The 15421-nt window shown below is 35.9% G+C and overlaps 1 protein-coding gene across 2 annotated transcripts in view; it reads left to right on the forward strand.

Moving 5' to 3' along the window:
• mura (ring finger protein murashka) overlaps window positions 1-1576 on the forward strand; it is a 42148-nt gene extending 40572 nt beyond the window's left edge. For both annotated transcript variants that reach the window (XM_089643685.1, XM_089643686.1), the window contains exon 14: window positions 1368-1576. In XM_089643685.1, coding sequence (XP_089499811.1) covers window positions 1368-1430 — 63 coding nt within the window. In that variant the 3' untranslated portion in view covers window positions 1431-1576. The remainder of the gene's footprint in view (window positions 1-1367) is intronic.
• Window positions 1577-15421: the final 13845 nt, after the last annotated feature.

Below are 15421 nucleotides of genomic sequence, written 5' to 3' on the forward strand. Positions count from 1 at the left end.
AAAAGTAATTATAGGTTACATCATCGTAATTAGTATTATTGTTTTGAAAATCTGAATCGATTTACTAGTATTTTTTCGAATTTATTTAGAATATCTAAATCTTAAGTGCCGGCCACTACGCAAATTGGCTGCAAAATTTCAATTTTAGCAGAAAAATATCGAATTTTTACAAAATATACTTAGAATATGTATCTGATTTTAGAGAATCGGCTGCAAAATTTCGATTCATGGCGAAATATATAGTACTTTTATGAATTTACTTGAAATATCTGAATTTAAACGGCCGGCCGCGATGTAAATCAGCCGAGAAAATACGATTTATGCGGAAATATAATATAATTCTACGAATTTACATCAAATATCTGAATTTAAAGGGTCGGCCACGGCCGCGGAATTTTGATTTATGCGGAAATGTGAGGTATTTTTACGAATATAATTATCGACTGGGAAATTCGATTTACACGGGAATAATTCGTATTATTACGAATTTATCCAAAGATAGTACCCAAATTTGAAGGGGCGGTCGGGAAATTTTCGATTTTCGACGCTTTTTTTTATAACATTTGAAATTACGTGGGAATTCGTTAATTTGAAATTAAATTTTTGACGTCATGTGTATTTGGAATTAACGGAGGTTCATGAAATTAAGAATAATATATTTTACAGTCAGCTCTTGCCCAAAATGACTCGAAACCTTCAAGGGCTATGTTGAAAATGTCAAGAGACCTACAGATATCATTTAGCAGCACCACTAAGCTGGGCGCGCACGTCTGTTCTACCACATGGAATACATAGCCGGTCGTGGTGTTGACTCTGGTGGGAGTTGTTCAGTAAAAACAATTTATAGCATAGTTTATTATTTCAAATACTGTTACGGAAAGGACCTCCTAGATTGGAGACTCGTGGGGCGCTCCAGAGAGCAAATCCTGGTGATGCATGAATCATGGGTACTCGCCATGCATTCTCTAGTAAAGATACCTTGAAAACTTTTTAAAATTGGTTTTATGTATATATTTTTGATGGTATGATGCTCAAACATCAGAAGCGTATTCTAGTTTTGATTGTACAACGCAGTTGAACATCAATGTCATTGCTTTGGACTTGGAAAATTGAATGTTTAAAGAAATTGAAATAATGCTTGGAAAAACCAGTCGAATGCTGGAGATTTCCGGCAATTCCGTTTAATTAATATCATACCTCCAAATAGGAAACATATGAACTGCTTACTGCGGTTTTAAAGGCAATGAATCCCTGCCAAATACCCACCTAAATTTGGCTAGCTATCGCTTAATAATTATCGCAAATAGCTAAAGGAAATACTCTCTGTCAACCACTAAGTGTCTAATTTAATAATGTTTTCATTGCAGACGAACCGTACATGTCCCATTTGCCGCGGCAACGCGTCAGAGTACCTTGTGGGCAGCGACTAGGGTTCGGGGGGCGCAGGCCGGGCCCCCCCGCGCCTCGCCCCGCAGCCCCCGCCGCCGCTCTTCCCGCTGCCCCCCGTGCCCTGCTACGTGCTGCGACGCCCATTCTGCCTGCGCCTCGTGGCTGCCATCGCCATGTAGGGGGTCAAATCCAGATGTCCTTGTTGAAGAACATGTGTGCGTGACATTGACACGGGTGTCCTCGTTGAAGAAATTTGTGCACAACGTAGATCCGGGTGTCCTTGTTGAAGGTATAACGTGATGAAAACGTAGATCAGGACGTCCTCGTTGAAGAAATATGTTTGTAACATAAATCTGGGTGTCCTTGTTGGAAATCATGTGTGTATAACATGATGAAAACATAGATACAGATTTCCTTGTTGAAAAAATATGTGTAAAACATAAATCCGGGTGTCTTTGTTGAAGAAATTTATGGATAACAAAGATTCGGAATCCCTATTGGAGAACATATGTCATGGTGTGACATGGTGAAAATGTACATCCAGATGTCCTTGTTAGAAAACATATGGGTATCCGGATATCCTTGTTGCGGTACATACATTGTGTAACATGATGAAACCACAGATCCGTGTCCCAAAAACTATGTAATTGGAATAAAATGCCGGATGGCGGAAAAATTAAAGAGGTTGTGGCAGAAAAATCTTCAGCACACATCTGACAACAACTCGGCGGAACTGCACTAGTACCAGTCGCGCAGATTCACATGGAGGTCTTGATAGTAAGATGATGAGACGCATGGCCAACAAAATAAGACGCTAAATGTTCACTGAAACGAAAATTCCAGGAAGTGATTTGAAAGAAAACTGATGTCGCCAATTCATATAAAACATTCAACTCCTAAGCCCCAGACAGGCTGATGAAATTGATTATATGTTAAAAGAAAGAATTTCGATATTTGAAAATGTCTGATTTTATAAAACGCCTACAACACTGAGTGAGAATATAAGACGTCCGCATCGCAGGTGTCGCATCTCTCGTGGGTAGGTAATGTCGATGAGTGTATCGGTATCGTCATGTATAAGCTCCGTGTTAAGTATTTTTGTATTAATGTTAGCGAGAGTGAGGTTAGGTTAGACTGTATTCGGTGTGAGTTTTATTGTACGCTACACGCTCAATTGTAGGTTTTAACACGATCACGCCGCCACATTGAAGAACACCTTTGTAGCGAACAAACGATGACCGGCAATAAAAAAAACTTCTAAAATACTATTAACTAATTAAATTAAGCTGTATTATAATGTACCATGTATTTACTTGCTCCATTTTAAATAAAGGTTTTCTCCGATGCGGCCGATGTGTTCGACGGCTTTTATATTTTTTTATATAAGGTTTTGTAGACGAGAGATGCGATGGCAAAGCGGCGTTCTTTTAATGCGCATACGTTTACAGAGTGTTTGTCGGTTAGAGCCCAACGACAGTGTGAGTTTCATTACTGGCCAATACAGATAGTCTAATAGTACACAACTGCTGACCCTGTTCAATTACTGTGTTGTTCATTTCCCCACCATGGGGGCGGATAGACCCTGTTCCTGCATCCAGTAAGGTGACATTAATCCGGTGCGGCTGTCCCACGAACCACTGGTGCCACATGTTATCTCACAATAATTGGCAATAACAAGTTGCTTATAAAATCATGCCTACAAAAGCAACTTCTTTAAAGGCCTATATTTTAAAATTTGAAATAATGTTTTTGAAAGGTGATTTTTATTATTTTTTTTTAAAGGGCGGAGACGGTTTACACATAGTTCCCGTGAGCACTTAGGCCATAGGCCCATTGTTCTATCTCCCATTTTACAGTCACCCGGTCCCTTTAATAAAGTTCACCAGGGTTGTTATTGGGTATGTGGCTATGTCTTGTGGTTCTACTGTATGTCTCCCCAGGTATCTGAGCCTTGTTCCCATCAGGACGGGACATTGGCACCGTTGGTGAATTGGAGCCTCTTCATCCTCTTCATATATCCAGCATCTGTTGGTGTTTTCCACTCCAAACGACTGCATGTGTCTCCTGAGGTCCCGTTAGCAATCCTACCAGTTCCCTCGGTGAGTGCACTGTCCATATTGAGCAGTTGTCAGGTTGGTCAAGTCTTGGGTCGTTTCGAATGCCCTCTCCCATTCCTCCCAGTGCCGGGATTTGACCCACCTTTCGATATGTGCTTCGGTGTAACACGCTGCCACTCCCACGGCCAGCTTCGATCCCACGAGTTGTGCTTTTGACCCTTTCCTCGCCAGTCCGTCAGCCCGTTTGTTACCTCAACACCTTTACGTCCCTATACTTGGATCAGAGTTATTTATTTCATTTTTGCGTGCTCTTCCCGCATAAATAAAGTGTGCTAACGTGTTTTTTTTATGAAAATTTGTGTAAAACGCCAACGAATCTGTCGTTAGAACTGTTCTACCGCTGACCACTTTGTAAGCGTTTGCAACAAGATTGAAGTAACATTGAAATATGCACTATATGTACATATAACACTGGATGGTGAAAAGTGCGTAAAATACAAAATGGACGATACATTACGTCATATTTCATAAGTGTGCAAAATCGTGGAGAAATTATCGGAAAATATGTGTAATTAATAATATTTGGGGGAAATTATTATTATAATTGAATGAATCGGTAATGTACGTAGATTATTTTTAATATTTACGAATATAATTAACAATGATTACTATCATAATATAGAGATATATTTCTTTTGCTTTGGAATTTTGGGCCGTGTGCCGTGTTGTCGTCTGGTTTGAACGTTTGGCTTTGTTCTCATTTGTGCACGGGGCTCGGTGAACACGTTGGATTCAGTATTGCCCGCACAGAAACTGGGCGTTCACTCTGTCATAGACTGTAATGTAACGTATACACATTTAGGTTGCTTGTTTCAATCTCTTGCGCCATTTCGAATTCTGGAACCGTCCTCGCTAAACGCCTTGTCTCGGTGCGTTTCAGCTTTCGAACAAACTGTGATGAGCTGTCAAGCATGACAACATGACCGTCATGATTGACAGCTGATCGCAATTTGATTTAAAGATGAAACGGGCCGAGAAACAGCGTTTCATTGTGACTGTTAAAAAATTGTTTTCATCAAACTTTCGTCGGGTATTAAGCACAATGGATGTGTTATGCTTGATAGCTGATCGCAATTTGTTCAAAAGCCGAAATGGGCCGAGAATCGATTTAACGGAAGTCAAATGAAATACACCGATTAATAATGTCTAATTTTAAAACAAAATAAAATTTTTGTCGTGTCATTTTCGTTTTGGCAAGAGAATCCGAAATGTCCGCCGGCCCCGCAGTGATACGCGGAATGTAACTTGAAATAGCTTTAAATATATAGAATGTAAAGTAGTCGGTCCATATAACCCCTTTGGTCGTAGACGATTAACTTACGTTTTGGACTCCGCATGGAATAAATAGCACACGGATTTATTTTGAATCATTTTCCAAACGCATTGTACTGAATCGTTTCCCCGCCTTGAGCACGGTGATAAGTAAAATTGTTAAAAATTTCAATAAAACTGCCGTTCATATTAGCGTATTGTGAATTGTTAAAAATCTTAAATGCAGCTCTGCTAAAACTGACATTAATACATTTTCTATCAATTTCCATGTTCTTATTCGGAATGGTGTTTATTGTCCTGTTCGGTGGCAATAATGAACATCTTAGCCGACGGAATAGGTAAGGTACTTCTTCCACACGTCGCAAACAACTCGTTGCGCACAATCACGTGACACGCGTCACCGCCGATCATTGTTCAGTAATCGAAAATGTTAAAACTAGAATGCTTTCATTATTTGTTGACTGTTTTGTTCCCAGCATTGATCTGAAGCATTGTCTGACATAAGTGACGCCATGTTTGAAGTCACGACGACGCAAAGGGTAACAACCTCACCCGGCTAGTCGCGGGAGACTGGCGTCGACGAAGAGCTTACAAAGTGTGGGCAACATGTGCCCGCGTCGAATCGCCGAGTATTGAATATTTGCGTTTTCCTGTGGACGAAGCGTCTAAGTGTTAAGATGTTCGTTATTATAAGTTAAAATATGGAATTTGATAGAAATACATATTTATATGTAGGTGGCAAAGTTGTATTTAAATTTTTTTACGATTTATAGCTGTATGCGGCATTTTATCATGATTTATAGCTGTACGCGGCACTTTATCATGATTTATAGCTGTACGCGGCACTTTATCATGATTTATAAGCTGTACGCGGCACTTTATCATGTTTTATAGCTGTACGCGGCACTTTATCATGATTTATAGCTGTATGCGGCATTTTATCATGATTTATAGCTGTACGCGGCACTTTATCATGATTTATAGCTGTATGCAGGATTTTATCATGATTTATAGCTGTACGCGGCACTTTATCATGATTTATAGCTGTACGCGGCATTTTATCATGATTTATAGCTGTACGCGGCACTTTATCATGATTTATAGCTGTACGCGGCACTTTATCATGATTTATATTGATATGTGTTCGCAATACAACTGTTGTGACGTTCGCGTAACCCAATCGCTGTGATGTCTGCGTACAACGGGTGAAATCATGTGTTTCCCAATCATTTTACTATGTGAATTTCAACAGCCAATGCAATGTCAATACATAAAAATTTCCATTTTTGTCAATTCCTCTGGAACAAGAGTATACTAATTTCTTTACAACTAACACCCTGGTATGTTTTTTTAATGAAAAGTGAATTAATTATCATTTTCGAATCCGTAAATTTTCTAAATCAAAGAAAAATAGGTAAAAGATTAAAGACGGGCTGTTTCGGAGAATTTGACCAATTCATCAAATTTCAACGTTCATGGAAGTTTGTGTTCTGTGAACGTCCTATTCATGTTCTGTTATTATATCATAATAGGCTAGTTGCTTGACAAAACTGAAACAATAACAGAACTTGAAAATTAACATTGAATTTTAAAGAATTGTTCAAATTCTCCGAAACAACCGTGCCTAAATGCTTAAGTGTAGAGATTTGGTAGATTTTTACCAATTTGTCATCATTTTTTTTATTCATATTATATTAATGTTGGTAAAATAATCATTATGGTTTTTAAGATGTTTTGAATTGAGTTTGTTCAGAAAATTTCATTAAATTAGCTTGTTTTTATGTACGGCCAAAATTGGTTGAATTATGAATTAGTGAAATGTTAAAGAGAAACAGCTGTACGGCACTTTTCGTACAAAACATGGTTTTGTATCTGAGGACAAAATACTCAACCGAACTGAATGATTGATTTGTGTTTTAAATTATAAAATATAGGCCAGTAAAAAATTGGTTTTTCTTAATTTTATAGGCAGTTTTTAGCAATTTATTGTGAGTTAATAATGATGGTCAAAAAAGCATTAATGCCCTATCTGAATATAATGAAATTTAAAAAAAAAACGAAAAATTTAATTCTATTTACAATAAATTCGTATCTCGGGATAAATCGGTAATTTGTAGTTTAAATTTAAGCCCATGAAAGTGCTTTTTTAAAATAAAAAAATATTGGAAATTTTTTTTTTTTAATTAATTGTCCATGACATTGCCAAAATTGTTTTTAAAATCAAATTCTTTTATGGCCATGTTTTACAATTTAAAATAAAACAAAAATAAAATTGCTCACATCCGTACTACATAATTGCTTTAGATTTTTTTTTTAAATGATTTAGTTTGATTTGAGTATTCTGGCTTCAAATCCAAAATTAAGTTTTGTATGCAAAATTCCGCACAGCCGTTCTTTTTAAAGGTTATCGTGATGAAAGTTCAGCTGGTTTGATGCAATTATATTTGGTAAAATGAAGTTATGAAATTTTATGGGTGGTGAAAGTATGAAATTTCTGCTGGGAAAATATGGAATTGATGCAATAATTATTTATCTAAAAAATGATGAACTGGAAAAATATGTGGTCACGATGAAAGTATGAAATTTCTACTGGAAAAATATGTGGTCACGATGGAAGTAATGAAATGTCTTCTGCGAAAATGTGTGGTCACGATGAAAGTAATGAAATGTCTGCTTGGAAAGTATATGGTCACGATGAAAGTAATGAAATGTCTGCTGGGAAAATGTGTGGTCACTATGAAAGTAATGATACGTCTACTGGGAACATATGTGGTCACGATGAAAGTAATGAAATGTCTGCTGGGAAAATGTGTGGTCACGATGAAAGTAATGAAATGTCTGCTGGGAAAATGTGTGATCACAATGAAAATAATAAAATGTCTGCTTGGAAAGTATATGGTCAAGATGAAAGTAATGAAATGTCTGCTTGGAAAGTATATGGTCACGATGAAAGTAATGAAATGTCTGCTGGAAAAATGTGTGGTCACCTTGAAAATAATGAAATGTCTGCTTGGAAAGTATATGGTCAAGATGAAAGTAATGAAATGTCTGCTTGGAAAGTATATGGTCACGATGAAAGTAATGAAATGTCTGCTGGGAAAATGTGTGGTCACGATGAAAGTAATGAAATGTCTGCTGGGAAAAAATGTGGTTACCGTACTATATTTATCAATCCATTTAATAAAGTTTACCAGGTTTGTTAGATCGCAAGATACATAAAAGATCCAAAACTACTTTTAATTAAATTTTCTGAACAATATCTTTTCATATCTGATTTATTTTTTGGGGTATTACGCCGTGTCACACTTATATCTTTCTTTAGCCAACGTTTCGGACAGCATTACAGTGTCCCATCATCAGGGCTGATTTGTGTTTATGTATGTAGAAGTAATACCGGTATTTAGTTTTGGTGTAGCCATCGAGTACTGGATACCACCAACTAATAAGTTTTTATATAACTTCACCGCAATCTACGCATCTGCCCACATGCTGGACAATGTAATGCTGTCCGAAACGTTGGCTAAAGACAGAGAAAGCGCAGCACGCGTAGTAAAAGATGATTTTATAATATTCCAAAGACATTATATATTGATAACTTTCCCATTATTTTAGCTCCCGAACGTGAAAAAAAAATGCATGTATTAAAACTGCTGTACAAATCAATATCGTTGTATTATTTCGTGCACAGCTTACAATGGAAATAACGTTTGTATTTTAACCTCATGTTTTTTTACCCGTTTGCGGTCCATCCTTTCGACTCTTGTGTGCTATATTACGCACCCAGCAGTGAGATAATTCGTGTAAAAGTGGTGCCAACTTAATAAAACAAAACATGCAAGGAATACCAAATTATGAATCTCATTTTTAGACCTTATTGACGATATTATTGTGTACATAACTTAAGAAATGTATTTCAATATCGTGTTACATCATAGATAAATTCAAATAGATATGCCAGCCAATCGGGGAAAGGGGCAAAGCGTGACCGTCGTCCGTTATGTGATTTGTCAACAAATGAATCTGACAGTATACAGGCAACTCGCTTTGTAAATATCACCAATCAGTCCTGGAAAATAAAAGCTGCTTATGAATTACTAGTCCTTTTTGTAACGGTGCACAAATTGCAAATCCCGAATCGGATAAATAAAAGATTGAATATTTTGTTAAGACACTTTTACAAATGTGTTATAATTTACACACTTCACTCATTTTCTTTGCGGTTTGTTTAAAAATGAACATTCAGATCATGATCCCCACAACTTTTGCCTTACTTTAGCAAACCTAACTTTTCCGCTCCAGGTCCGGTTATTTGAATGTGCGCTCTTCGGTGGTCAACGTAGGTTGCTGTCGTAGATTTCGTGTTAGGGCGAGTCTAACGAGAGTTTAATGTCTAAGGATGTACTAAAAGTCTAAAAGGAGCTGCCGAAATATCTCCTGTGAGTGATTGTGGTGGTATTTATTTTTAATGTCGATTATTATCTTACTGTTGGGAGTTAAACTTTATTTTATACACTAACAACAATTGAAGGAAATCACAATCAGAAATCGTGTTCTCATTGTTTATTTGGTTGGACTTGGAATGATCTCGTTTTTGAAGAAATCACAGAGTGCTTTATCAATTAGCTACAATAATTAATAGCCTTCTAATTACCTATAATATACGTCTACGAAATTATCAAATAAATCTGTATTTTTTTATTTTATCGAGTGTTTAACATTTGAACCATTTTGCTGTTGTAAATTAAAATTTTCTAGCAGTATAAAAAATGTATGAACACAAAACTGGGTAATTGTATGAATGATTTTTTCTTCTTTTATTCTGTGAAGTATGTTTTGTTGGTTTGGTGAAGTGAAATAATTTTTATACAAATTTCGGGTTTTTTGGACCTCCGTTTTACTTTTTAACAAATTATTGCCAAATTGGGTGTGGCCATTTTTTATGTGAAAAAATAATGTTTCCGTACTATGGTAATTGTTTTCAGTTCACATATGACCTTGTTACATTTCTACTAAATGTGGAAATGTTTCCATATGTATATTGTTACAATATTCCCACGTGAAATTGATACAATGTGGAAATGTGACAATATTTCTACATGAATCAGTTCCCATGTGATATTGTTACCATGTGGAAAAGTTTCCATATGATATTGTTACAATATTCTCATGTGATATTGATACAATGTGGAAATGTGATATTGTTCCCATGTGATTTTGTTACAATGTGGAAATGTTTCCATATATGATATTTTTACAATATTCCCATGTGATATTGATACAATGTGGAAATGTGATATTGTTCCCATGTGATTTTGTTACAATGTGGAAAATGATAATGTTACAATATTCCCATGTCATATTGATACAATGTGGAAATGTGACAAGATTTCTATGTGAAACAGTTCCCATGTGATATTGTTACAATGTGGAAATGTTTCCATATGATATTGTTACAATATTCCCATGTGATATTGATACAATGTGGAAATGTGACAATATTTCTACGTGAAACAGTTCCCATGTGATATTGTTACAATGTGGAAATGTTTCCATATGATATTGTTACAATATTCCCATGTGATATTGATACAATATGGAAATGTGACAATATTTCTACGTGAAACAGTTCCCATGTGATATTGTTACAATGTGGAAATATGACATTTTTTCGATGTTAAAATGTTCCCAAGTGATATTTACAATGCAGATACATTTGTAATGTGGAAAGTTTCCCATAATAGAATTACAATGAGTAAATGTAACATTATAACAATGTAAAAATATTACCATATTGTAACAATGTTCCAATATGTTCGTTGAGTAATTTTTACAAATAAAAAATAGTCCCACTTTTTGGTTGTTTCATCCGCACTGTGATTTATTTTCTGTTTTTTTTTTATACACGTGTTTTAGTGTTAATTTCCTTTATTCGTGTCATTATTAATTATATATAAATATATTGTTTTACACTTTACATATCCGAATATATATATAAACTTGCAAATATATATATTTTGTAATGTAAACTGGGTGGCTCAAAAATCAGTTAACCAAATTTAAAAAATAAAATTATGTCGAAAATGTATTTTTGTTGCAGATTCCGCTCAATGCTTTAAAAACTAGTATTAAAATTAAATTGTTATTTTTTCAAGTAATTTAAACGATTTTGTTAGTTGAATTTTGGGTCATTTTGTTGTGTTTTTCTTTTGGTCCGATAATACGGACACTCTTAATTAATATACCTCCAAAAGCAATACTGAAGACTTGCGTTAAATTTTAAGGCTATATAATTTTTTCTTACCGCTTTTGATCAACCGCATAAAAAAATGAGCATGCAAAAAAAAATCATCAAAAAAATTCTACGCAAAAAAGGGAGCAATTTTGTTTTGGGTAATCTATTCAAAAAATTTGTTAAATCAAAAAGAAAGAATGAAGCGCGTCGTTTTGTGCGTCAGCAGGTAAAAAGCGGTGAAAAAGAATTTTCAATGTCCAGGATATAAGTATTTTCTAGCACAGAAGCTTTTTCCAACCATTGTGAAAATAATAAAATAAATTTCTAATAAATGTACCTTAATAATTAAAAATTAAACGCACCCGCATTTGTTGGCGGACATAAAATGGATGTTTTTATTTTTCAAACCAACCCCACTTTTAATATATTGTGAAATCTCAAGCTTTCATTTCTGTTGGGACGTTTAGACTGTCAGATGTCTAACTAACTAACCAACTAACCATCGTACCCTTTCTCCGCAGGGGTGGGCAAAGGATAGAGGTACTCACTCAGTCTCGGCACACACTCCTCGCTTCATCCACATTCACACATACTTGGGACATAATTGACTCAATCAATAGTTCATAACTGGTGACTCTGCACCCCACAATTGGCAGCCACCCCTGGTCTAGAGACCCAAAATACCTGAAGAAAAACCCGTTTAATAGTTTCCCCTATCCTAACAGATGGATTGCAATCTTTGAAACACAGTGGGAATGCTGTCCTTGTTCTACCGGTATTCCAATGGTAGATGCTCTGAAGAACTAACGTCATTGATTCCTCCAACACGGTGCATAGCCGGGAAACACGCTAGATTTGCATCCAACATTTGTTGTATGGGAACAGGTCGTTTTTACGACTCGTTCTTGGGCTCAACAGCTCGTCTGTTGAATGATTTGCCGGCCTCTGCGTTTCCTCCCTCGTACAACATGAGCTTCTTCAAGACCCAGGTTCACTCCTTCCCTACATTATGTTCCTCTCCATATACCCTTTGTATCATCCATAATTATACATACTTAACATTTGACACGTCGACAGAGATGTGCAAAATGGGTACCCAAAACCATTTGAAATGCAAAATGGAAATGGGTCAAAACTTTTCCATTTGAAAATACAAAATGGGTTTTAGAAAAGCATTTCAAATGCAAAATGGGTTTTAGAAAAGCATTTCAAATGCAAAATGCAAAATGGTTTCTCAGGTCAAACAATTAAAATAATTATAGTATTTTTAAACAATTTTCTCATTTATTTATTTATTGTTTGTATGACTTGTTGCATAGCTTTTATCAAATGTAATTTTATTCTCATTTTTTATGTTTCAAAGTATCTGTCAAATTAAAATTATACTACCAACCATGTAAAAGCCCTCTGGGCGTTAAATAAATAAAATTTAATAATGGACATCAATGTGGAACAAACATATTACATGATGGTAAATCCAAAAACACCACGACTACAGATTATGAAAACACAAAAAATTTGCGCGGGACTAATGTTGCCAACGTAAAAACATAGAAACTGCTATCTAACATTTAATATTACAGCGTCGTCCCCATGTTCAGTATTTGAATCAGTATTTTTTTGTAATGGTATCACTCAATTGCCAGGGCTCCTACCAGGGAGCAACTTGACAAATGTAAATTATCTCTCATAGCGAGGTTGAGGACCGACTGATATTTGGGGCTTATGAAAAAAAGATGAGTGGAGATAACTGTTGCAAAAAAGCATTTAAAATGGAAAATGCATTGAGAAAAACATTTAAAATGCAAAATGGTTTTTAGAAAAGCATTTAAAATGGAAAATACCCATTTTGCATTTCCATTTGAAATGGATTTATTTGAAATAAAGCACATCTCTGCACGTCGAGATACAAAACATTAAATTGTGGTCTGCAGAAAAGCACAACTGTTTGTTTAAAAGCTGAAACGAACCTAGAATCAGCGTTAAACGGGGACCATTCATATTCTGACTATTCAACACAAAATTGTTGATGTTGACTTCATGTGAATGGGTGGTTTCTTTGACTTGTTTTTGTATCAGTAAGTAAGTACTAGTACATATTGAATTATTTGACGGGTTGGCAATAAGCCGACGTAGCTCAGTGGTCCAGAGCACCTGACCGGACATCAGAAGGTGTGGGTTCAATTCCCGTCGGTGGCATTTATTTTTACTCGAGAGATATTTTCAATTTGTGTGGATATTTCGGGAGACTAATTATTTCTTATAATAATTTGTTATTAAGATTCTGCGCAGAAAAGTCCCACAACTTATTGCATTGCAAAATAACTCCACGATAACTCCTCAAAATGACAATTCAACACACCTTCAAAAGGTGATATAAAGTCATAGAAGTGATGAAACAAAAACATATGTAACCTATTTTTTGTTTCATCACTATTCATAACTTTAACCCATTGGCCTCAAACGACGGCGTCGCGGCGTGTGTACGGCGATGTGTCTTAAAATCAAACGACTGAGCGTCTGATGTCTGTCGGCTTAAAAACGAAAAAGGGATACATTATTGACATCTGTGTTTAAAATTTTAAATGCCAATCGCTCTGTAGATAATTAAGCATTCATTTCGCAGTAATTGGCAGGACTCCGTTGGTACAGTTTTTTCCTGATATTTACGATTGAAATTTTGTTTTATTTCAGCGTCATTGAATTTTTTCAAAATGGCGTGTGGTTTGGGAATTGACAAGCTTGTTCGTAAAACCTGTGGTGGGCGGCTAACATCAGCTCAAATTTAAAAATATATATTATGGTAATAAGTATGATTAATGTAAAACTTTTCTTAATCCAATTATAAAAAAATTGTTTTTATAAAAAAAATATTTTTATATCCTCGTTTAATCATATTATTATTATTTTTTTTAAAACTGCATATATGTTTTACATACCTTAATGCAATGCACAAGTAAATTAAAAAAAATTGTTTCGTTTGCATGTTTAGTTTAAAAGTTATGTAAGATTTAGGGGGTATTTCACTATGTCGGGCTAAATATCTGACTAGCTATCCGTTGGCTGGCTTTAAAGATCAGAATAACTTCGTTATTCAACGGCGACCGTTTCACCATTGTTGCCGAGCTTCCGGATAGATAACACTCCAAATAGTCTGGCAACATCGCAAAATGTTTGCAGTTACTCCATCTACTGCCACGGCTGTCATGCGTCACAGTCCGCACACCGCAAAGTGTGCATTTGTTTGGTTATGTTATGTTGATTATCAGGTCATTTTAGATAGATTCGTGTCGAATTAATACATTGTTTCTTATTTTGAACACAATCAAATAATTCAGGATGGATCATACAAGCATTCAAATTCATTCTACAAAATTCGACTCACTTCTCAGCTCAGCAACTCGGAATGTTTTGACGCCATCTTTGATTCGAGGAATAGCGCCTAACGTGAGGTTCGAGCACTGATTAGTCAAATCGAACTTTAACCCGAGCGTTAGCGTTATTCAGATATAGTGAAAACGAAAAAATGACTAATCCGCGGATTAGTGCTTAGTCAGAACATAATCAGAGATAGTGAAATACCCCCTTAGTACACAACTGCAGATTTAAAACTTTGGTACAAAATTAATTCGGATGTGAAGGACAATTTTTTAGCTAAACAATTCGGAAGCCAATGGGTTAAAACACTTTTTATAGGCGTGTTGAATTGTCATTTTGATGATTTATCCGTTCACCACTGCAAACCATTACCTTACTTTACTTTGCTGCGCAGGTTCTGGTTATTTCAATGAGCGCTCTTCGGCGGTCTGCGCACAATTGATTTCGTAGTTGATTCAAAGCATTCTCGAACCCTCCTGGTGTCAAAAATGTGTCAAAACCCACGTGGTTTGCCTCCAGCTCGTTGAAATGATACCCAGATTTTGTGTTAGGGCAAGTCTGATCAATTTAGACGTACGAACATACAGAACAGGTTCTAGCACAACATAGCATGACACGAGGAACTGTTGAATGAATTTTTTGGAACAGTGGATGCATTTAATTACTCTTTAAATAGCCTTAGGACTTTTTTTTGTTGTTTGTTTTTGGGGTGTTATGCCGTGTTGCGCTAACTCCTTCTTTAGCCGACGTTTCGGACATCGTTGCAGTGTCCATCATCAGGGCAGATCCGGTAGATCCGAAGATGTGTAATTGTTGGTTGTCGAGTTTGTGCTTATTTACTTGTCACTCCGAAAAATCTCCGAACACTTAATTGAAACCGGCCATTACTTTGGATTTGCTCCTGAGGTCCTGGGAAGACCCAAAACTTATAGATCACGCCTGATTATGGAGGCAATTGAAATCTACAAAAATCCATTTAATATCAATAGAGACGACGGAGCTAAGCTCAACAGCTCTTGGTATCCGGTAATTG

Source organism: Hesperophylax consimilis, chromosome 20 (assembly GCF_061612785.1).
Source record: "Hesperophylax consimilis isolate HC1 chromosome 20, BYU_Hcon_1.0, whole genome shotgun sequence".
Taxonomy (NCBI): Eukaryota; Metazoa; Arthropoda; class Insecta; order Trichoptera; family Limnephilidae; genus Hesperophylax; species Hesperophylax consimilis.